This window comes from Pantherophis guttatus, chromosome 5 (assembly GCF_059756535.1).
Source record: "Pantherophis guttatus breed Tessera chromosome 5, ASM5975653v1, whole genome shotgun sequence".
Classification (NCBI taxonomy): Eukaryota; Metazoa; Chordata; class Lepidosauria; order Squamata; family Colubridae; genus Pantherophis; species Pantherophis guttatus.
In genome coordinates this window covers 130,912,016-130,935,978 of record NC_142067.1, presented here as the reverse complement: position 1 = coordinate 130,935,978, position 23,963 = coordinate 130,912,016, and the positions used below count along the sequence as shown (strand labels likewise).

Below are 23,963 nucleotides of genomic sequence, written 5' to 3'. Positions count from 1 at the left end.
AACCTGGAAGCAAGGAGGAATTTCCTGACAGGGAGAACAATCGACCGGTGGAGCTTCTGGGGCTCCGTCCCTGGAGGTTGTTAAGAGGAGAGCGGACAGCCGCTTGTCTCAAATTGCATAGGGGCTCCTGCTCGAGCAGAGGGCTGCACTAGAGGACCTCCGAGGCCCCTCCCGCGTCTCTTACTCTGCTTATGTTTATGCAACCAGCTTCCCGGGGCGGCCCTGCAGGCGCACATAGGGCTGCATCGCATCCAAGCCCCGGGGCCTTTTAAGAAGAGACCGGACCGTCGTGGTCGGGGCTCCTGCTCGAGCAGGGGGCTGGACTAGAGGACCTCCGAGGCCCCTTCTTGGCAGCCACAGGCGACCCTCGCCTCCTTTTTCCGCTCTCCGAGGCGGCCGCAGCACGTGGCCCTCCTTCCCGCCGCCCCTCCCCTCTCCTCCCCGGAAGACTCCACCTCCCGGCGTGCCCCGCGGCCACTTCCGCCCCCGCCCAGGCGCAGACCGGCTGGCAGGCCCAGGCATGGCGGCGTTCGTGCTGCTGAGGCGATGCGCGCGGAGGGCGCCGGGGCTGCCCCGGACGGGCTGCGGAGAGGCCGCCGCGGCAGGTGAGAAGGAAGGGCCGGGGGAGGAGGAGGGGGAGGGCAGCCTTGGCGGGCAGGAAGGGCGAAGGGCGGCCGACCCCCCTCCGGGGTGGATCCCCTCAGGCAGGGGAAGAAGCTTCTGTCTCTCTCTCTCTGTGGGGGGGAGGGGAGGGGGTGGGGGGGAGGCTGAGGGCCCCGTCCGTGAGAGGCGAAGCGGCTTCTCCGGAGGCCCCGGGAGCCCTTCCCTTCCCGGGACGCTATTATGGGATGTCCCCGGGTCTCCTCAGGTAATCCCGGCCTGCCCGGGAAGGCCCCGGATGCCTCCCTGAGAGGCTTAGCCAGGCCGGCCGGGGGATCCGGGGCCCTGTGTGCCGATACACACGTCCTCCTCCTCCTCCTCCTCCTCTCCCGCCACCACGGGGCCACAGCTGGGCTTTCCCTCGCGGGTCGGAGCAGGCGGGATTGGGGGGTCAGGGGGAGACGGGGCCGCCCCCCTTGGAAGAAGCCCCCCCCGCGGCCCCCAGCCCCTCAAAGGCCGGGCGCAAAGACAGGCGGTCCTCGACTTACGGCCACGGCATGGCCATTGGGACCAGACACTTCAGTCAGTTTGGCCCCATTTTATTAGCAGTTGTTAAGTGAATCCGGCTTCCCCGTTGACTTTGCTTGTCAGAAGGTCACCAAAGGGGATCCAGTGAACCCGGCTGAGATGGTCATAAGTATGAGTCAGTTGCCAAAAGGCTGGATTTTGATCAGGTGACCCATGGGGATGCTGCCGCCGCAACAGTCATAAGTGTGAAAAGCAGTCCTAAGTCCCTTTTTCCGGGGCCATTGTAACTTCGAATGGTCCCTAAATGAACTGTTGTAAGTCAAGGGCTACCTGTACATGCTGAATATTCCAGAAAAACGAAAATATAAGAGTCGGTGCCTACATGCACAGGAATTATAAACACAGAGGGGAAAAGCTTAAATAGTGTCTCCTAAGGTGAATCAGCAGCTTCTTTGCCTGGCGGGAGAAGTAACCGTGCAGATATTATCGCCGTGGTTTCTCCTTTCCCCATCAGAGGTGGCTGCGTTCGTTCCTCTCAGGGCTTCTGGTTTTAATGCCAGGGACTGGCAAGGACCAATTCTTCATGGTCCCTTCAAGCTCTTTATTCAGGGAAAAAGGTTTTTGAGCCCTTTGAGAGACACCTTTGGGGCACCTGCAGTTTATACAGTGCCTGTAAAGACTGCACTATTTTCTGCACAGTCTGCCTTTGGGGGAAACAGATTCAGACACCCATTGTCCTATGCACAGAAAAGAATTTCAGAAGTTGTGGGAGCATCATCACTGGAGGCTTTCAAGAAGAGGCTGGGCTGGCATCTGTCAGAAAGGGTGTAGGTAGGGTCTCCTGCTTGGGCCCTGGGGGTTGGACTAGATGACCTACAAGATCCCTTCCAACTCAATCTGATTTTAAAAAAAAGAATTAATCAACTCTGAATTTTTATAGTTTAAGTACAGGTAGTCCTTGACTTGTAACGGTTCATTTAATCACTTTAATGACTGTTTGAAGTTACAACGGCACTCAACAAAGTTGACTTATGACCATTTTTCACCCTTAAGACCGTTGCAGCATCCCCAGGATCACAGGATCAAAATTCAGACGCTTGGCAACTGGTTCATACTTATGACCACCTGACAAGCGAAGTCAATGCGGAAGTCAGATTCACTGAACAATCCTGTTGCCAACTTAACAACTGTGTAACGAAAGGTTGTAAAATGGGGCAAAATTCAGTTAACAAATGTCTCACTTAGCAACAAAAAATTTGGGCTCAATTGTGGTTGTAAATCAAGGACTTCCTGTAATTTCTTGCTGTGTGAGCTCTAACAAAATCCATTGAAGGCTCTTGTACTTGATCTTAACTATGGCATTATTTCTTCCTGAAGTATTGAATAGTGTGTGGAGAAAGTTATTTTGATATCAGACTGGTACAAGTGTAATGTTCTTATCTATTTCTGGCCTGCTTGCCTACCCAGACTGCTTTTTTCCTACTTGTAGGTCATTTGGAGAACCTTGCTTGTCTTAACTGTTCCTCCATGAGGCTAATAAAAGACATGTAAGTATGAATCTTTGTAACGCCATTACGAGTAACCTGCTTATTTTGACAGTTTACAGAATGGAGGGTCTTATATATAGTTGGTATATATATACATGTTTGTAATAAATAATTACAAAAGATTGAAACATTCTTTGAGGTGTGGCTTAAAGTTTAGCCTTTGATTAGGAGATGATGGTTGTGTGGTTCTTTTACCTTTTTACAGTACCAAAATAGGCTTTTCTCTTTAATTTCTTCTCCATTTCTGTTCAGTTACAACTTCCCATATTCATCCGGTTTTGTTTCCTCCCTTCTCAGTGAAGTCTTCCCTGTTCCTATCGCAGTCCTCTCCCATTATTTTTATTTTATGGTTTGTGTTGGATATTGAATGGGGTGTGCCTATGTTGACATTATTTGTTATTAAGATGGAAGAGTTACCTTATTTTATAGGTAGTACAGCTTAGTCAGTAGTTCTTAATTAAAGGATTTTGTTTTGACTTTGATGGAATATAACTTCTGGCAAGTTTGTTTGGAGATGCATATGTTCATAGACTCACATAGATGTTGTGTGAGATGTGTCCATATTTATTCCAGAGGGAGGAAGTCTGCAGGATTGGTCTCAGCTGGATTTCACCTTAGGTTGATAAGGAGAGAAGCTGGGCACTGCAGAGGATTTTGCTTATCTTTTCCTATGATGTGTGGACATATTTTGGGTAAATAAGATGCCTGCCTTAAGGTTGTTAGTCTATTTTGGCGTAGCACAGACAAGCTTAAATTTGAACAATATAAGGAGCCTTGGTGGTGCAGCAGACTAAAGTGCTGTTAAGTAGCATTTAGCTGCCAGCTTCCTGCAATTACTGCGAGTTCAAATCTCACCAGGCTCAAGGTTGACTCAGCCTTCCATCCTTCCGAGGTAGATAAAATGAGGACCCGGATTGTGGGGGCAATAAGATGACTCTGTATAAAAAAGAACACCGCTTAGGGGACCCCTGAAAGCCCTACTAAGCAGGTATATACAAAAAGTATGAAGGCTATTGCTTAACGCATTGTAAGCTGCCCTGAGTCTCCGGAGAAGGGCGGCATATAAATCGAACCAATAAATAAAAATAAATAAATAAATAAGCATTTTAAATGTTAAGTATTTCTTTAAATTTTAAGTATTTCTTAACAAGTAGTGCAAAGCAAGAAGCAGAATAATTTTGAAATGTTCTTCCAAAAATCCAATCCAGAAAAGAAACGGCAAAGCAATTTTGCCATCAGATACACAGAAAATGAAAGTGTGGTCCTCTATATGTTTACAATTTCAGGCTTTCATCTTAGCCACATGGGCTGCAGAGTTATTGGTGGCCTAAAGGATTATTGGTGCTTTGTCTAGTAGTATCCAAGAGTGACAAGCTGATTTTCCCTCTGAGGATAGAAAGGATGGAAATAATTATCACTTGTTTGGAAGATTATAGAATTATAGGGAAGAGAATTTACAGAAAGAATTTACATTTTACAACCTTTCGTGCCACTGAATCACTGCAGTTAAGTTAGTAGCATGGTTGTTAAGGACACTGCAATCGTCATAAATATGAACTAGTTGCCAAGCGGCCGGATTTTAATCACCTGACCATGAGGATGTTGCAAAGGTCGTAACTGTGAAAACTGGTCATAAGTCCCATTTTTCAATGTTGTAACTTTGAACGGTCACTAAACGAACTGTTGTAAGTTGAGGACTCCCTGCTCCTGATTTCCTCCTCCCTATTTTCTCTCTCTCCTGCTGATTCCCACCAGCAGAGCAGCAGCCATGTCTGCCCACAAAAGCCGTGGGCACAACGTTCTAGTTAAAAAAAAAAATAACCCCAAGCCCAGCCCTAAAATTGTTATTTTTTCCCTGTAGCTTCATAAGAGGCAATTACAGATTAGTGGGAAATCCCAGAAATGTTCTTCCAAGAGACGAGAGAAAATGCCAGGAAAGAATTGAGTCATGTAATGAAGAACCAGTGAGAGGATGGCAGCTCTCTCGCCCGCTGAGCAGCAGCAGCAGTGCTAAGGTGGCATGGCTCCACTTAACCCCTGGACTTGCTTTGCTCACTCGGCTCTAGGCTGCCCAGGATCCTTCGGTGTTTCTGCTGTTTCTTCCATCGCCTGCATGATTCCAGGCGCTCTTCTTTTCTAGATGGAAAACGTTTTCTCTGTTGCTGCTCAGAAATTGGGGTCCCCCCCCTTCTCTCTCCTTTTTGGCAGCCCCCTGAGCAGAGAAGCCCAGTCAACACTAGTCTCCCTTTTATCCTGGTTACACCCAAGCCATCTCTGCTTCTGTCAAGGAGCTTCCTTCACCCCAGCCCCCCATTTCAGCCAGACAAGAGGCTGTCATTGTGACCATCCCTGACTGGGGGGGTCTCCTTTCAAAGGGAGAGCATTAAGCCTTTGTTCCTGAGGGATCCTGCTCCTACAGCCCTGGGCTCAAGTTACTCCGAATTCCTGACAATTACAGGAAGCAGAAGTTCCTTTTCCAACTCTGGAGAGAGGAGTTTTGATCTGCCAGACTAGCCTTATAGGTAGGGGATTCCTTGTGGGTGTCCTGTCTTAAATATAACTTAAATAACTCTAGTTAAGTAGCCTAACTAGATCCAGTTTGATTTAGTGGCTAGGAAGTGTGAGACTGTGAGTTCAAATCCCGCCTTAGGCATGATAGCCAGCTTGGGTGACTGGGCCAGTTCCTCTCTCTCAACCCAACCCACCTCACAGGGTTGTTGTGGGAAAAATAGGAGGAGGAAGGTATTTGGGACGTGTTTGCCTCCCTTTGTTCTTGAACCCAGACAAAGCAGCTAAGGTGCCATTTGCTGAGGCAAGTAACCTGCTACTTTTTAGTTTCTGTGAGACTTTCTCATCAAACCCTTTGTCTTCAGGGTTTTGGTGTAGCCTCTTGCTTTGCTGCTTGAATGTTGAAGCAGTAAACTCAGGATTTCTAGCACTTAAACGTTTTCCCTTTCGGTTCTTAATTTTTTCCCTTTGTCATAGCACTTTGTGTTTTCACAGACTCAGTTGTGTAGCAGTGGTGTGTATGCTTAGGAACATCTAATTATATGCATGCTTTGTGTGAATGAATCATAGAGTTGGACTGAGGCCGCCAAGTCCAGTCAACAGATTGCAGGGTAAAAATGCAAATAGAGGCACCCTCAACAGCTAACTCTACAGCTTCTGCCTGAACATCTCCTTCACCTCTCCACCCAAATTATTAATATCTGTGTTGAATAGGACTTCTGTCAGGACTGAAATTTGTAATACCCTCTCTTCAAGTTTGATGAGGGGCCACTGACCGGCACTCTTTGACAAAGATTTTGGGGTCAACTATGTATCCACTTATTTTGGAGCCCACATTTAACTAGCTTGCTGATCAGAATGTCGTTGTATTTTCCCAGGATGAGAAGCTCCTAGTGAGGAAAGACACTTTAGTTTGTGGAGAACAAAGGGAAGCTTCCCAAACATACAGTTAGGTTTTGGGGGGGCCACTTAATTTATGGTCACTAGAAATAAGTAGGATGAAAAGCATAACATGTGCTATTGCTATTAAAGCCTGCTTTTTCTCTCTTACAGGCCTGCCCGTTTTAAATATTGCACTAATATCTCACCTTACGTTTATTGTACAAAAGACAGCTACACTTGGACAAAAGGATCAGAAAAAAGGCAGGGGGCGGCCCTGAGAGCATTTGACTCCCTGTGGCCCTCTCCCGACAGAGGAGTTTCAGGGCCTTGTTGGGTTACAGTGAGGAACTGGCATTCTTCAGCATCCAGAAACGATGACTCTGTAGTAGAAAAATCGCTCAAGTCCCTGAAAGACAAAAACAAGAAGTTGGAAGAAGGGGGCCCCGTTTATAGTCCAGCAGTGGAAGAAGCCATCGTTAAAAAGTCCATTGGGCAGAAGATTGTCGATGAGGTGAAGCATTACTACCACGGCTTCCGGTTGTTGTGGATCGATTCCATAATTGCCGCCAGAATGCTCTGGCAGATCCTTCACGGCAGCTCCATGACCCGCCGGGAACGCAGACAGGTAACTCTGCCCACAGCACTGCCCTTGGGATGGACACCAAAGAGGAAATGAATATCACCAAGCCATTGCAGGTGTTTTAATGCTCAGAGACCTTCAGTTCTGGTAACAAATAAATGAAATACCGGAAGCAAAGAAATTAAAGATGCGAAGAAATAATTAACAAAGAAAAAATGTGTGTGTGTTTGTCTATATTCACAAGAGTTACAGAACATTTTTACTCGGTAGATATAAAGTGCAAGGTAGATCAGATAGGGTAAAATGTTAATTTAGTTTTTTAAAAAAGGATGACCAGATCTGAATAATTCAGCAACACAGGGTTTGAAATGTTACACCAATACAGGTAATCCTCAACCAGTCCTCGCACTTACAACCATCGAACATCCCCATGGTTACATGATCAGAATTCGTGTGCGTGGCAACTGGCATGTATTTGCAGCGGTTGTAACATCCCAGGGTCATGTGACTTCCATTTGCACCTTCCCAGATGGCTTCCGACAAGCAAAGGCAATGGGGAAGCTGGATTCGTTTAATGACCACACAACCCACTTAACAACCATGGCCAAAAAGGTTGGGTGTGACATAACCACCTTACTCATCAATAGACATTGTCCCAGCTCTGTAAGTTGAGGACTACCTGTATGGATTTTATTATCATGCTTTTAAACGTAATAATAGACCCTTGTTATCTCATTTTTCTTGCAAAAGTACAAAAACTAGCCAATTTATGTATGTCAGGTTGGAAAACTGCAAAGAAGAACATGTTTTTTAACGAGAAGTGCATTTGTGTCATGAACATAGATGGAGCAAAATAACACATGATTCTGGCACGGCACGGAACCCACAATTTCTCTTAATACAGAGAAAAGCCGCTTTTACGCAGTGATGGTTACAGTTAATAGTGCTGTTTGTACCTGCTCTGCTGAAAGGGAAGTTATACAGTCTTCAATTGACTCTATGTAAAGGTTGCAGCTTCATTTGCAGTAAAGGACAAGTTTATTTCCGGTAATACTGTTTTTCTCTCTCTTGAAAGTAGGAAGGATGCGTTACTTGGTCTGAAAAGAAATAAGCTTGATAAAATTGATCAGGTTTTTTTTAAATAGTTAAAGCTCCCAAAAAGATTTTGTCAATTAGCCGCATGATAATGACTCTCTTCATTTTTCTCTTGTGATAAACCGAAGCTTGGGTTTTTTTTTCTTTGCAGTTCCTTCGGATCTGCGCTGACCTCTTTCGCTTGGTCCCTTTCCTCGTCTTCATCGTGGTTCCCTTCATGGAATTCTTGCTTCCCGTAGCTTTGAAGTTGTTCCCCAATATGCTTCCTTCGACATTTGAGACAAACTCTAAGAAGGTAACCATTATATCAAGAAGTATTTGTAGAAATGTAGAAAAGTCTTTAGAGAGTGGTAGCATCCCTGGTTAAAATACCCGTTGACCTGTACACCTGAGCAGGTGGCCCTAAGTGTTTCAAAGCACCTCTACTAGGTGGACCATGCTGTCTGCAGACCCCTCTCTCTAATATTAAACTATGCGTTCATTTTTGTTAAAGGTGTGTGTCTTTCACTTCAGCTTAGACCTAAGGAAGTTGACTTCAGGAAATTTGCATGCGAAGGGCTTTAAATCCAAATGCAAAAGAACTCATTTTTAGCGAGAGGGCTCGGAAAATACCTTGATGAAGCCGTTGAAGAGCGGCTCTTCATTTAGATAATTATATGCAAAGATGCAGACTTGCATGCTTAATTGGGAATAAACCCATTTCGTTTAGCTGGACTTGGTTTCCAATAACTGTTCCTAGGCTAGAAGAGCTTACGTAAGAATGTTGCTAAATATTGTATTCCTCTGATATTTAATAGTGTACAAAGCGGACATAATGGGAAATTAATTTTTAACGTCAGTCTGGAACAGCTTTCTGTTAAAATGCTTTTTTTTTCCTTATTAGGAAGAGAGGTTGAAGAAAGAACTGAGAGTAAAACTTGAGGTGGCTAAATTTCTTCAAGATACTATTGAAGAGATTGCCTTAAAAAACAAAGCAGCTAAAGGGAATGCTACAAAGGATTTCTCAACCTTCTTTCAAAAGGTATTCAATTTGTCTCAAAAATTTAAATTATGTTGTTACATTTTATCACTAGGCTTCCAAGTGGATGATGATAATAGATACATCTGATACAATAGTTAACATTTCTTAGAGTAAATCCTTGCCTTTCTGAGGAAAGAGTTCCGGATACCGTCTTTAAGACTTTATAGCGTACAATTTATGATTTCAGATACGCGAGACTGGTGAGAGGCCGAGCAACGAAGAGATTTTACGGTTTTCTAAACTGTTTGAGGACGAGCTGACCCTGGACAACCTCACAAGGCCCCAACTGGTTGCTCTGTGTAAACTTTTAGAACTTCAGTCAATCGGAACAAACAACTTTCTTCGCTTCCAGCTAATCATGAGACTGAGAAGTATCAAAGCAGATGATAAAGTAAGGGGATCTTTTTTTTTGTTGACAGTTTATTTAAAGAAACTGTGTTGTGGAAAAGAAAATTAATTTTAGAGTCACGATGTATGTGGTGGGGAACGCCGGCAGGGAGGAGGGCTCAAGCGGAGAATGGTTACGAGCTATTGTTACAAATGAAGAGAGCTATTTATAACAGTTATTTCTGAATATTTGGAGAATGAGTTTCTATGCGCTGTAGATGTTCATCTTTCGCCCTGTCTAGCTGATAACTGAGGAGGGCATGGATAGCCTGACAGTAAAAGAGTTGCAAGCAGCCTGCCGAGCGAGGGGCATGAGAGCCCTTGGCGTCACAGAGGAGCGATTAAAGGATCAGCTGAAGCAGGTATTTCATCCGCTAGGAGTATTGGAAGGCTTTTGTCACGAGGCCAAAACTCAAACTGGATCCAGATGGGAACAATTAATGCCCAGAAGCGCTGAGAATAATTCTTCATGAGAGAGAACGGCTCTAGAACCAGCAAAGCTCTGCTAAAAACTGCCATAAAAATAATTCTAGCTCAAGGTTGATATTTTGAATTGTAGATGGTGTGTCTGTATACACAATCAGGCATATGTGTGTGGTGGCACAAACGTCTTTTAAGACCAGAATGGCAGGAAAAAACCCCACATTGCTTATTGGATGGAACACCCCAACCTCTGCTGTGGGAGGCTTGGCTTCTGCAGACATCCAAATTTTTAAGCAATAATCGAGGGAACATAATTCTGTCTCTCTCTGCTTGACAATTCCTGATCTATATTTTGACACACATCCTTTGACCAAATCTGGAAGGAGATTTTATCAAAGGAATGAACTCTGCTAGTCATTTTTGGAATTTGTATTGCATCCTAAAACTTTTCACAAACTCTCTTATGACAGGGGTGGGCAACTGTGGCCCTTTTACAACCTGTGGACTTCAACTCCCAGAATTCCTGAGATAGCCAAGCTGGCTCAGGAATTCTGGGAGTTGAAGTCCACAGGTCATAAAGGGGCCATATTTGCTCACCCCTGTTTTATGAAATCTATAAAAACACAATGATGGTATTCCTGGCAACTTAATACTTTTTTCGGAATTTGGAACTTGGTGGAACAGCTAGATTGCCAGTTTTTGCTACCCTGGGCTTGATAATTTCTGGCCTTTTGGGGTATGTTTTCAGTAATATTTGCATTATGTAGTATATTATAACTACTAATACTTTTCCAACTATGATCTTGTGCTATCCAAAAACCTTACTTTGAGAAGAGATGTTGCTCTGAGGCAAATTATATAGAACCTCTATTTTGGTTTTTATTATATCTCCCATTTTGTGTGTCCCACTTGGAAACAATATTGCAAGTTAAGATCTAATTTCAACCCCCCCCCCCGCCAAAGACCTTCTTTTAAAGGAATAATTGCTTTAGTATGGTCTCTGCATCAAACCAAAAACTTCTGATATTTTATCTTTTAATTGCAGTGGTTGGACTTGCATCTGAATCAAGAAATCCCAACTTCCCTGCTTATATTATCCAGAGCGCTGTACCTTCCAGAAACTCTGTCTCCGGCTGACCAGCTGAAAACGACTTTGCAAATTCTCCCTGAGAACGTGGTATGCTTTGCTTTACGTGGCCAGCTTTTTTCTACAAATTACCGGTCTTGGAAGCTATTGGCACATTTGTAGCATTAGGAATTTTACACCTTTGCGGGATACGTTGTTCAGTGTTCCACATCCACACTTTTATCTGACTTCTGTGTTGGAATTCTTTTGGTCATTTTGGAAGACGTTTTCACGTTATTTCATGTTTGGTAGAAGTCTGGTTGTTAAAGACAATCTGTGTCCCCCAAGAGCCGTTTGTGTATCTTTTCCATGGACACCAAGACAGAGCAGTTAGAAGGAGGAGGCTTAGCTTGCGGTGATGGAACTGTCTGTCTTGAGGTTTAGCAGAGCTGATCTTGGGGAACTAAAAATACGGCTGACAAGCCGGGATATTAATTGGTCTCTTAACACAGAGATTACGGTTCACCTAGACAATTGGTCCAAGCTTTTCTTTGTGCGACATCTCTGTGGTTCTCAACCTTTTCTTCACCATGGACCCCCTCTAAACACCACAGGACCCCCAAGGCTCAACTCAAGATTTAAATCGTAGCATTTCTTTAAGCTTTCACAGGCCCCCTGGGACAACGCTGCAGCCCCCTCAGGGCTCCATGGACCACAAGCTGAGAACCACCGCAATATCCAAATAACCTGTTCGTTCATATTCCCTCTGCAGCTGGTTGACCTTGCCTACAGGGCATTTAAATTTAATACCTTAAAAGTAACGGAGTAATGTGATTTGTTTTATTTGAACATTTGCAGCCGGAATTCAAGAAAGGCAATACCTATAGATGGATTTTTAAATCTACTTTGGATGTTGATTTTACTGCTCTTATATGTGGCCTCTTAACATGCTTGGCTCTGGACTGGAGTTTGTCAATGTTGCAGTCCAATACAGCTTGTCCCTGATGTACGGCCGTTCATTTAGTGACCGTTCAAAGTTACAGCAGCACTGAAAAAAGTGACTTATGACTGGTTTTCACAGTTATGACCATTGCAGTATCCCCATGGTCACGTGATCAAAATTCAGACACTTGACAGCTGGTTCGCACTTATGATGGTTGCAGTGTCTCAGTTATGTAACTTATGTAACTTAACTCTTTAATTTATGTCTCAGTTAACGACATCAATGTTGGGCTCAAATATGGTCATAAGTCGAGAACTACCTGTACCATATAGAGAGCTGCAGGATTTTTTTTTTTCTTCTGGATTATTTTCTTTGCATCTTGTTGGTTGGCTTCTCAGAGTTTCTGGCTGGTCTCTGTTGGAGATGATGTTATTTACCTGGGTGAAAATAGGGTTAAGTTTCCTGTCTTACAGGTTGCAGGAACTGGCTTGTTGATCTGCAAACACAAGTCTTAGTATCCTTTAGGAAAGTCCTGTATCTCTGTATGTTAACATTTTATTATATATATTTTTCAAATAAAAGGCAAAGGAGGCTCAGGTGAAAGCGGCAGAAGTGGAAGGAGAAAAGATTGACAATAAAGCCAGGTTGGAAGCAACTCTTCAAGAAGAGGAAGCCATCAGGAAAGAACACCACGAGAAAGAGCTGGAAAAGCTTTCCGAAGCGGCTGAAAAAGCCAAAGAGACTCTTCACGCTGCGGAAAGGGTGAGTAAGGAAGGCATAAGGTTTGAGGAGGCAGCGATATGGATGCCATGTGGAGCTCTTGGAGGAATGGCAGGATATAAATCCTCCCAATGAACCAAAGAGAGAAAGCCAAATAAGACTTCCAAAAGCATTCCTTATCCATGCATCCATCTAGCAATCCCAAATGTAAAATCATGTTTAAAATCTTGTGTCTAATTGTTGTGTTTCCTGTGTTCCGGAAGGAGGTGATAGTAGATCTGGATTCCTCAGCTCTGAACAAAGTCTCTCTAGATGCCACTGCTGAACGAGAACCGGCAAAAGTGAATTTAACCCTGCAGTCAGAGGTTTTGAAAGATACGGCCCCGGTATTGGAAGGCATGAAGGTAAAACGTTAGGTGGGCGGGAAGCTCAGCACAAACTCTGCAGTCAGGGGAATCAGGAAGCAGTTCACGGTTGCTCCATCCAGATGAGCTGATACATCCAATTATAAGAGATACAGAGAAGGCTCGGGCTTATTGCATTCATTACCTGCTGGTTACTTAAGGTTCCAGTTACAGTACTTAAAGTAAGGATGGGCAGTTTTTGGCTGATAAAAATCGGGCTGCATAAGAGTATCGGCACCCCCGTGAAATAAATATAGAATTTGGAACACAATATAAGAAAAATACATGAAGAAGTCAGCTTCAGTTAAGCTGCTTAAAATGAAATTGATCACAGTATTACATAGCTGCCAACTAAAAATAGGACAAAGGCCATTTTATCTACTGCTGCTCAAGGAGCATAACGTTTAGTAGCTGTACACCAGCCAAGATACCAATATCTAAGTGCTCTATGAATCTTTCAAACTCCTCACGGCTTTGCCATGTTACGTTCTGGAAGAATTGCTATCAAGGCGTGACTGGAAAAACTAAGGACACTGTGAATATCAGTGTGAAATGGGCAAAACCAAAAACATGCTCAGTTGTCTCTTTATCGGTCCCTGATCTCTGGAGCATAAACATTCAAAAGGGAGGTTTTTTAGTTTTACATTTTTCCTCTAATAGCACTCAAAGGACTCCTCCAATGAGCCAAAGCAAAATTTTCTCTCCTGTGAGCAGGGACTCTTGTCTCTGAAAGGTACTTGGCAAGTATGAACTTCATGCCTGGGTAAAAGGAGATTGGGGCTCTGCTTCAATCAGTCTGTCCTTCTCTATGCATGCTGTGCTGCTTATGGGGAGTGGGGTTGCCCCTCCTCACTCTTGAGAAAGCAGGAGGTCAGGAGGTGTAAACCCAGGGAAAGAGAACTTGATATAAGGGTCTATTGCAATTCCATTTCCATTGGAAACCATCCGTGCTGTGAGAGGAAGGCCAACTGAGGAGAAGTGATGGGTTGGCCAGGAGCTGAGTGCATTTAACAAAACTTCTGTCTCTAGTTGTACTAATCCCATTTTTAGTTGTAAGGGCGGGGGGGAGGGGGGGCAATTGGCCCCTGAAGTATTGGCCTAAGTAGTTCAGATTGAATTTCTGAGGAAGCAGGTAGAGAAAAGATCGAATTGTGCCTTTTATATTGGAGGTGGCTTGTCTATTTGGCTTCACATAATTTGACAGCTGTGGCCGCAAAACAGTCCCCGTTCTCCAGAATTGTATCTAGCGGAGAAGAATTTGTAAGTGGCAGTTTGTGGGGCTGAGTATATAAGTACCATGCGCTCTTCCGCCGGCAGTTTTCTGGGAAACCATCCCAGGCATTTTATGAAGGAAGGAAGTCTTGCTTCATCCAGAGCCCGTTTGTGCATCCTGCGTGAGCCTTTGCTCTCTTTGGAAAGAAGATAATCTTGACTTCTACTCTAATCCCTCTTTAATTGATCTTCTTTACCAGAGCCTCCAAAGCTCTCCTACCTGTGGGACTTTGGCAGGGTGGCCGAGTTAGCCACAGAAAGTGGAGTAGATGGAGAGATGCCTGCCTGTCACCCTAAGCGGATGAGCGGGCAGGTTTCCTAAGGAACCACCAGGACGTTGGATTTAAACATTAAACGGAAGTGGGAGAGCACGCAGCTTCCTTTAATTTCCCAGGATTTGATAAATGCCCGTTGATCATAGCAACAACTAACGATTAGACAACACCTTCAGACTGGTGCAGTTATAAAAAATCCAAATAAGAGGGGATCTAGACTCCGGTTTCCTCCAGAGACGAATTTCTCCGGGAAACAGAATCAGATGTGATTTCTTACCAGTGAAAGCTGTGTGTAAAAGTTAAGGACCCCTCATTTGTAGGATGCTGTAGAAAATCTGTTTAAAGTTCTTGGCTAGAAAATCAATAAAAGCATTGTCAAATTGAGAGCCATGTTGGTGGGATCAGGAACTGGGAGACCGTGAGTTCTAGTCCCATCTCAGGTACAAAGCCAGCTGGGCGATCTTGGGCCAGTCTCTCTCTCTCCTCTCCCTCCCTCCCTCCCAAGGAAACAATGGCAAACTAGTTTTGAAAAAGCTTTGGGGATTTGTTCAAGGTAGCCTCTCAGAATCGGACACGGTTGAAAGGAAAGGGGAAAAAATTGTCCTATTAGACTGGTTTTGCAAACCAAACAGAATATTTTCAGAGTTAATGTAGATTCACTTTTTCCGCTTCATTTTGTCAGCATCTCTTGGTAAAATATTTTAGCTTAAAGATACCTAGATCTGGAATATGCAGGGTCCGTGTTTTTTAAAATTCAGCAATCTAGTGCTAATGTAAGCCTTATTCTGTTTTGTATGCTGTTTTACTTCCTAAAAAGTTCCCGTTGATTTGGGTGTACTTCCAATGATACAGGTTTTTTTCCTGGGAACCTAAAAAGTTATATTAGTGCTTATAATGCTGTGTATTTTTGGGGATATTGCAGGCATGGATAAAATGGATATAATGTACCTAAGCAAATAATATAATTTATTATAACTTTTTCCTGTCTTGCATAGTGCGCTGCGTCATAGCGTAGCATACCTCATAAGATAGCCAGTTTGTAACTCAGTCTGTGAAAGTTTGTAGTGCAGAAGGATGCGGGAAAGGCACAAGAAGGTATGTGGATTTAGCCACAGCATAAAGTAAGTTTGTCAACTATTTTTGCAATTTAATAAAAAATTCAGGTGTTCTAGCTTTACCCAGATTTATATAATATTTGTGGGTAAATAGAAATTTTGTTAATGTTCAATTGAAAATTTGCTGTTTCCACAAAAATTTGAAACATTGTTTTGTGGACTCTAAATTTCATAAGTCAGCAGCCTTCTGGTGTTCAGTTTGCTCTGACTAAGCTGTACTTGTTGCTATTTTTTTCTCAGTTTCTCTTATTTTGTTTTTGCTACTTTTTTTGTACCGAGACTGCCCCACCTGGTCTTAAATGACCAAGGAAGTTGCTCATAATCTTTGCCAGCATGATTGGCACTTCCATTCCTTGTGTTCATGCCAAGGGCACCTTCCAAAGCCACAGCAGAAGCATACAAAGACCCCCCCCCCAACCCCCACCCCGGTTCCCTGGAAGCGATGTGCCATTCCCGGTCCCTCCGGGGAGCTTCCTTACTCTCCTGGAAGGGATGGGATCCTTCTCCACCAGCACTTCGATTGATCGTTCAGTGGACGTGAATACATAATTAGGGCAGAGCTTTCTTCCTCAAATCCAGGCTTGATCGAATGAAAGGTGATTCTTTCCTCTTGACATGTCGCCCGCTGGACTAAACTTGACTGAGAGCCAGTTTGGTCTAGTGGTGAAGGCAGCAGGCTAGAAAGCTGGAGATGGCGAGTTCTAGTCCTGCCTTAGCCATGAAAGCTGGCTGGGTGACTTTGGGCCAGTCACCAGGAGGCAGAGAGTTCTAGTCCTGCCTTAGCCATGAAGGCCAGTTGGGTGACTTTGGGCCAGTCCCTCCCTCCCAGCCCAATTCACTTCACCGGGTTGTTGTGTTGGGGAAAATAGGAGGAGTAGGGAGGAGCGTTTGATAGATAGCCGCCTTGAGTTATTTGTAAAAATGATAAAGCTGGGATACAAATAGACAAGAGAACTCTCTTGGATGAGCCCAGGGGAGGAAAGAGCTCTCCTACCTGACTGTACCAACAAAGCTCCTCTACCCAGCCTCTGGGTGAAAGCACCCCCCCCCTTCCAGGGTCTTGTCTATCGCCCTCATCCTGCTCTTGGGACACCTTCTCAGCTTGGCGGTAAAGCTCAGGGTGCCAAGGTCCTCCGAGCGTTTTGCCAGGTACAGGTGCCTCAGTGAGGATAAGGTCTGTGTTGTCAGGGTTCCTGGGGCACTCCGAGATCCATGGCAGAAGGCTCTTCCACATGGTCTCTTCCAAATAATCAGGGAGGCATCAATGAAAATCCAGCCAGAAACCACTCAAGAATAGTTGCCTACCTTCGCTCGATTCTCTGAAAAACATGGAAGTGTATTTTGTGCAATTGGAACTGCAGTCAGAGAGGCAGGCATGGGCCACTCGTATCTTGAGCGTATTATTTTACATTTATAAATATATGAAAGATGGTTGATGTTACGCAGAGCGACTATGAAATATTTAGAAGTACAGTATCAATGGTAATCGATCTCTTCCTGAATAGTGCGGTGAGGATTCACGCTGAATTCATGGAATGGCATCCAGAGAGACCAGGGGCCTCCCCTCCCCTCCCTGTAGCATCCCTTGCCCTTAAATCTCTCCGATTCCTGGATCTCCTCTAGAGCCTCTTGTATAATGTATTTTACACAGGAGGCAGGAGGATGTGGAGGACAAGGGAGGCTTAACGTTCTTTTTCCTTTCCATTTATTCAGGGCGAAGAAATAACAAAAGAAGAGATTGACATGCTAAGTGATGCTTGCACTAAACTGAAGGAACAAAAGAAATTGCTGACAAAGGAGAAGGAGGAACTGGAGGACCTGAAGGATGACGTGCAGGAATACAGCGAGGTGAGACCGGAGGGGAAGTCAGGTGGCTTGAAAGAAAATGGGCGCTAACGTGAGTTGTGTCTTCTAGACCTCCCGGCTCTGATAGACGGGAACAGAGGTCATTCACAGCCCCAAGAGACGCCGATAGCTCTTGTTGCCTTTTTGCTCAAAATGCAGCCTCCTTCGTGTGTTTCTCTCAGTGCTTGGAGATTCAGACCGCAGAGGGGACCAGAGTCACTGTCTCTGTTGGGTCTCCTTCCGTCCTGGGCCTTTCCACCTCATTCAGATCTGCCAGGGGTTCTGGGCCAAGAGGCAGGTTGAGCATCAGGCACAGACAGCCGCCTTCCCCCGAGGGGAGCCCTTGCGTCTTCAGAGGCTCCTGGGAAGACTGAGGGGCCCCCAGTAGCTTTCGTAGGCCTAGGCTGGGCTGCCTGTAAGCTAGAAACGGCTCCCATCACCAGCTCTCCTCTCCCCCTCCGCTCTTTAGCATCAAAAGATTTATGGTGTAAAAAAATGTTCCTCTTTCACCCTCAGGATTTGCAAGAAATCAAGGAACTATCTAAGAGTGGACCAGAAGACATAGTTGAAGAATCCAAAGCCAGCAAGAGGCTGACTAAAAAAGTGAACCGAATGATTGGGCAGATCGATAGAATCATTCAGGAGTTGGAGACAGACCAAAAACCAGTTGGAGAACAGCTGGGCGGGGGTCCCAGTCCCCCCATTGGGTGAGTGGTTGGTAGTGCGGCCGAGGGAGATTATAGTTTATCATTGCAGTCCCTTCAGGGAAGGTTTTTTTTTGTTGTTGACCAGCCTTTGAGGAAGAAAAAGGGCGCCCTCGTCTCAGAGAGGCTCTGTTGTTCTTGGTTCCTCTGTAGAAAATCCAGGTGGCAAATAACTGCGATTTCCACTGGAATGATGGGTTATGCAAAGACTCCTCGCGCACAGATTGATCCTTGGTAGTAACCACTTGCTTCACTACAGGCTGCATTTCCCATTTAGGCAGAACCTCATCAGCATCCAGGATCTTATTAACGTGATGAAGCAGCTCCAGGAAATCCCCGAAGGCAAACTCAACAAGCTGGCTGAGGCGCTGGATGAGAATAAGGACGGTGAGATCAACATAGACGACGTGGTCAAGGTGAGTCCGCTGAGCAGGAGCTCTACCTGCGAATGGAGGGCGGGGCTGCTTTCGTGGCCCTGGGAGCCCAGCAGAAGCTTCCGTCAGGCAACCTAGCATCAGATTTAACCTTATGCTCGGATGTGTCCTGAGTTGTCTACGGACTGTTGTGTCTGTGTAGTGTAACGTGGCAGCATGGATCCCTTCAGCTGTGTGGATCTCAGTTCCTAGAAATGTTTATGATTAAGGATGAAGGCTACCTGTAAGTAGAAAAGTTGGTGCTCCTGTGTATTTGTCAGAGAAATAATGTTACCCAAATAACAATATCCATTCATGGGAAGTGCCTGTTTCTTTGGAAACTTGTTGCTTAAGACGCTTGTTTTTTTACTTTCCTATTCAAGCTTTTCAAAAATATTTAGGAAGTAAACCTAAGTGGCACAGCTAACCCTAACCTTTTAAAAATGCTTGCCTAGGTGATCGAACTGATTGACAAGGAGGACATCGATATCTCTACCAAGCAAGTAGCAGAGATCGTATCGCTGCTGCACAAGGAAGAAAAAGTGGAAGAGATGGAGAAGACCAAAGAAAGTGCGGAGAAGGAAGCGGCAGAAGTGAAGAACTAGCTTACGGTTCAACGGTTGAATGGAAGGCGGCCTCCTGTGCACCTTAGTCAGCACTTAGTAGCGGTGAGATGAAGCACACCTGGTAGCTTTCCAACTAATCAAAGATACAGTAATTTTTGGACCCTGGTGAGACAAATGATCATTCCATGAAATAGAAAGCGTTCCGGTCTTCTAAGAAATCAACCCATCTTCTACAGTGATGTCAACTGGTGTGTTGATTCAGTCTCTTTGTCTCCCGGTTGTGATGTAAATCAGAAAATTCTTTGCAATGCACAAGGAATCACTTCTCCTTTTTAAACTGTGTTACATTTGCTTGTCACAGAGATGATAACGTTTTTCTTCTTGGGAAAGTGAAAACCTCTATTGCAAAATCTCCAATACTGAAACCACTCAAAAATGGCTAAACCCTGATGAAAAATGGTTTCTGAAAGTTTTGTAATTATTTTATGTTGACGTGTAGAATTGCACTGCAACCATAATTTAAAAAACAAAACAAAAACCTTCTCGAACATTTTTATTTTGGCTTGATTGATTTCTCAGTGTTAAAAAAGAAAATAAGAAAATATTGCACTATTTCGCTATCAATACACACCGTTTTAAAAAGGGTTTAAATTCTCTCAACCCTCTATAATCCCATTGATCTTTCTCTCAGTTTTATCTATTGATCTAGTTTCACTGATACAGAATCTGGGCTCCCAGAGTTTGCAGATCAGACATCAGTTGCCTACAAGGCGACTTTGAAATTGTAAAAAAAAAAAAAAATCTACCAAATCACTGTTTATATAATAGGTGTACTTTAATCAGGAGATTTTTTTCACCTTGGGTATGAAATAACTAATTCAGCATACTGGAAACATCATAAAAATTGCCTATATAATCATGACAATTAAAGGCTGCTAATAAGTATCTTCCTTAGTTTGCCTTGCTTTTGGTCTAGTCCGTTCTGTTGTGTAGTTGCACTAGGCAGAGTTTCTTAAGCAGCCCTTTAAAGCATTTAGGGGGAGGGTTTTTTATGTTTTTCCAACAGGTGGAGGTGATTCCAAGACTTCGAAGAAATAGAGGGGGTTGAAATTGGCTGCCTGAGCCTGAACGACTCTGGTTTCAATTATGACGCTTGGGTTTTGTCAGGGCTCAGAAACAGTATTTGCATTGCCTTTCTTTAATTGAGTTGCAATACGAATAAACACCCTGGGCCTCCCAGGTTTGGTATCAGAATTAATAGAAAATGTATTTTAGATGCCAGTATGGAGGAATTAAAATGGCAAACCATGGCCCTTCATAGATTTGTCCCCATTTTCTAGTTTTGCCGCCGCCTTAGTGCTGTTGGTAGGCAGGACGCAAGCGTAGCCCATTTATTCTACACGCTCCTCTTCCAGTTGTGATATGCGTTGGTTTTACGGGGATGCCACTGAAGCAGCATCTGATGACCCGAGAAGTTCCTTTTGGGCAGACTTTAAATAGATTTCGTTGTGTGAGGAGTGTGTCTGCAGCTGAATTTGGACCTTCCCTAACAACTTAAAAATCCATGGAGAAGAACAGCCTTTTTCATGGCACATCATTTTTTATTGCACGTTTATTCCTGTGACAAATTAGCAAAAGGGAGCACATCTGTACTGTCTATCCAAGTGCCTCCTTTGGATCCAGGAGAAAAATCCCTATTTGAGGGCAGAAGGAACGGTTGAGCCTTCTTACAGCTCTACTTCACAATCCCATCAGGTTGCAGCGGCTACTTGATGCTACCAAGTACACTGGTCAAGCCTGTGTACTTGCTGTTTCGGCATTGTTGCAGAGGATGTGCAAAGCCACACCCAAGCTAAACACACCTCTTGTGCCTGTTTTAGACTGGAAGCAGCTCTTTGAAACAGTTGTGTGCATGCACAACTTCCGGAGGCATTACAGTGTTTAAGTTCATAAAGTAGATACTAAGATTTCTGTGGTCTGGTGCTCACGTTGTGTGTGAGTTGATCTCTATCCTGAAGGAAGCCACAGCCATCGCTTTCCATTCCCCGTTTCCTTTCTAGCTCCATATTGCTACCGCTTTCCTTTGTCCAAACTTTGGCTGGTAACGTAGTAGGGAATGCAAGGAGGAGCTCTCATTTTTGCAGTCGTGTGTCGAGGATTGTGTGTTCGCAGGGGCAGCTGAACACAAGGTGATGGGAGATCGAGCTACCCCACCTGCCCTTTGGCCATGATGGCCTCAGTGACCCAGTTAATCTTTTGGAAAAGAGAAGGGAGCGGCTGCAACTCAGAGGGGGGACCCTTAGTTACTTACAAGCATGAACTTCAGAGAAGATTTGGGATCTATTTATGATGGTCTTAAGGGGGGAGAAGAAGACTTGCAGGCCCCCTTTCTGTCCTCTCGGGTGACTTTCAGTGCCTTTACTGATGGTGGGAATTTCTTCCTTCCATCGTGGAGAGAGAGAGAGAGAGAGAGAGACAGAGAGGCAGATAAATTGACTTTTCAACATTGTCGTAGATCAGACGTCTCCCTTCGCTCTAGATCTTCGGTTACTTCTGTATCATTCTAGCTTCCGTAGCTTTAGCAGCAGGTTCTTCCGAGCAAAGAACTTTCATAGTTGATGGCGCATATTCTTTTTTTTTAACGGGGGAGCAAGTGCTGGGCTTCTTGTTTCGCATATAGAAATTGCCACTGGAAAAAATCCACTCTGTTGACAGCTTACGTGAATTAACCACCTGTCTTGATATAACACAGCTTTCTGCCTTTGTTTAGGATACATAAAGGACAATGGACAGATAATCGTAAACTTTCTGTATTTATGGGTTGATAAATTGGTGTTAGGAAAATATACATACTATTATTCATACTTTGCACATTGTACATATGTATGGACACACACATATCTTTCTGGTGGATAAGGGTAAATATCGGTTGGATTTAAATGCGAAATTGTACAGGATTAGAAAGCTGAAGGCATAAAAGAGGTTGTGTTTTCAATAAACATTAGTTTTCAGAAATAAAGTCTGAGAAGCGGTAACTGGTAATAAACTTTAGATGCAGAATATTAAACATTTGACATTTCATATGGCAAACTGCATTTAGAAGCCTCCCCCCTCCCTTTATTTCTGAAAATAATTGCTTTTATTTCTGTCCAGAACGCATAGCGTTATTTTGGCAGAGGGTTTGCAGGTTTAGGCTGCCTCCGTCTCTGTAAGAGGCAGAAGGGAAGATGAGTTTTCATCTCAGTTCATAGGAGGGTTGACTGGCAACCGTGAGTTATAGAAGATGACAGATTGCGAGAGCAGGATTGGTTGGCACTGTAAGATGGTACTTGCAGGACAGCTGAATGTACCTCATCTTTTGTAATCAAATTATAAATATTTTGCCCCAGTTCAGATGTAAAATAAAGAATATACTATTCAGTTAAAATATAACCAAGGCCCTTTCCTGGTAAAGAATGTTCTATTGGCCATATTTTGATGTAGATTGTTGTATTGATAGGTACAGTTTCCTTAAATTTTTCACATAATTGGTTGGATCCAGCCGTTCAGAGCTCTTTGGGTCACTCCAGAGTCCCCCAAGAAGTCCAGAGATTTGGGGGCTGCAGTCTAATGTTGCACCTTCCCTCCCTTTTCACAGATTTCTGCATCCAAACTGTTGCCTTCTATCTGTAGCTACTGTTTTGCCAGCCAGCCAGATGGGTTCCCTTTCTCCGTTACCAAGTCTGGGGCTGGAATTAGGCCTTTCAGCCCTCCCTCTGGGAAAGCCTTAAATCTACAGACTTCAGGCTCCCTTCATTTGTTCTTAAAATGCTCTGGATACTCACAATGGCAGATATTCTCCCGGTGCAGTGTGTGATTCCATAAATATTCATGGATGTCCTAGAAAAAACAACTACTGAGTGAATTTTGTGATTTAAAAAAAAAGTTAAGAAATCACGGGGCAAACATGCTCCTTTTAAAGGTGCAACTGCTTTTTTCAACAAATATTTTTTTTAGAAAAAAAATTATAGGATCAGAAAGCCAGATCTGAATACTCCCTTGCCAAAATAGAGAGAGGGAGAGACTAGATTTTTTGGCTTCAATCAGTGAACCTTCAAGCTAAGACAGACCCTCTCTGAGTTTTTTGAGAGTGGACTCCCCTAGCCCTAGAAGGAAACTGAGGCAAGGTGGGGGGTGGGTGGGTGGAATCCGGTTCAGCCCTGGAGAGGTAAGGGTTAAATTAGGTGGGCTCTTGTACACTCCACTCGATTCTGGAAGGGGCATTGTTTATCAAGATTTGAAATGGAAATGAATCCACATTGGCAAATCAGCAATTTTTAAAAATATCTTAACTGGCAACCTAAGCTTGTAGATAATCTACTGTAGTAGCAGAGAAATTTCATGCTATTTCATAGGTTTTAACAATTAGCACGAGGCAATCCATCTTGCTTCTTCCTAGAAGGGAATTAGATTCTCTTTTGAAAAGAGCTTTGAACCATCGCCAGTTACATAAGATCTGAGTTGAAATACATTTTAGTGTGTAATGCTAGTGGTGCTTTGTGTTTAATATGTATAAAATCCTTTTTATCTTTCTAAGCTTAAATTATTATATAAAATACCACATTATTAAAGAAAAATATACCATATTCCCTCTTTTACTGTGGACTATTTATGAATAAAATCTTACATAATAAACCTGTTGATATTGATCATGTGAACTGAAAGACAATACTTCTTGATGTACAGCAGAATAAAAAATGATTGAAACTTTTGATATTTGTTTGCCTTTGACTACATTGGGGTGGGGGGGTGTTTGTTCTCTTTGAAGGTGTTGCTGCTTTAAATGGCTGTTTACAAACTGAACAATTCATTGAAGCTTAACTGGTCCACGTGTGATAGAATTATTAGCAAGTGCAGAGTATTGGGTCAAAATTGGTGATTTTACTCAGCAGATGCCTTTTTTCAGAATGTTTCTATATTCATCTCCAGCCATTAAAACTAGGGGAAAAAAATCTAGATTTTGGGCCAAGAAGTTGGTTGTCTTTTTAACCACATCCCTGAAATTGGACATCCCTTTATCCAGGATGATA

The 23,963-nt window shown here is 43.8% G+C and overlaps 1 protein-coding gene across 4 annotated transcripts; it reads left to right on the top strand.

The window, feature by feature from the left end:
* Nucleotides 1-23,645, top strand: LETM1 (leucine zipper and EF-hand containing transmembrane protein 1). Of its 4 annotated transcripts, none has more exons than XM_034416041.2 (14): nt 1-605; nt 2,618-2,675; nt 6,237-6,690; nt 7,892-8,035; nt 8,624-8,761; nt 8,949-9,152; nt 9,391-9,510; nt 10,617-10,748; nt 12,163-12,342; nt 12,564-12,704; nt 17,080-17,214; nt 17,728-17,918; nt 18,193-18,331; nt 18,784-23,645. In XM_034416041.2, the coding sequence occupies exons 1-14, from the start codon at nt 521-523 to the stop codon at nt 18,931-18,933; spliced, it is 2,271 nt and encodes a 756-aa protein (XP_034271932.1). In that variant the 5' UTR covers nt 1-520; the 3' UTR covers nt 18,934-23,645. The 4 variants fall into 4 exon arrangements, with proteins under 4 accessions (XP_034271932.1, XP_087751743.1, XP_034271922.1 ...); XM_034416031.2 differs by having other exon boundaries at nt 477-605; nt 18,175-18,331; XM_087895617.1 differs by lacking the exon at nt 12,564-12,704 and having other exon boundaries at nt 455-605.
* Nucleotides 23,646-23,963: the final 318 nt, after the last annotated feature.

Coding starts and splice junctions, on each gene's coding strand:
- LETM1 (XM_034416031.2), top strand. CDS start 521: ATGGCGGCGTTCGTGCTGCTGAGGCGATGCGCGCGGAGGGCGCCGGGG. Junction 2,676..6,236: donor ATGAGGCTAATAAAAGACAT/GTAAGTATGAAT, acceptor TCTCTCTTACAG/GCCTGCCCGTTTTAAATATT. Junction 18,332..18,783: donor ACATAGACGACGTGGTCAAG/GTGAGTCCGCTG, acceptor ATGCTTGCCTAG/GTGATCGAACTGATTGACAA.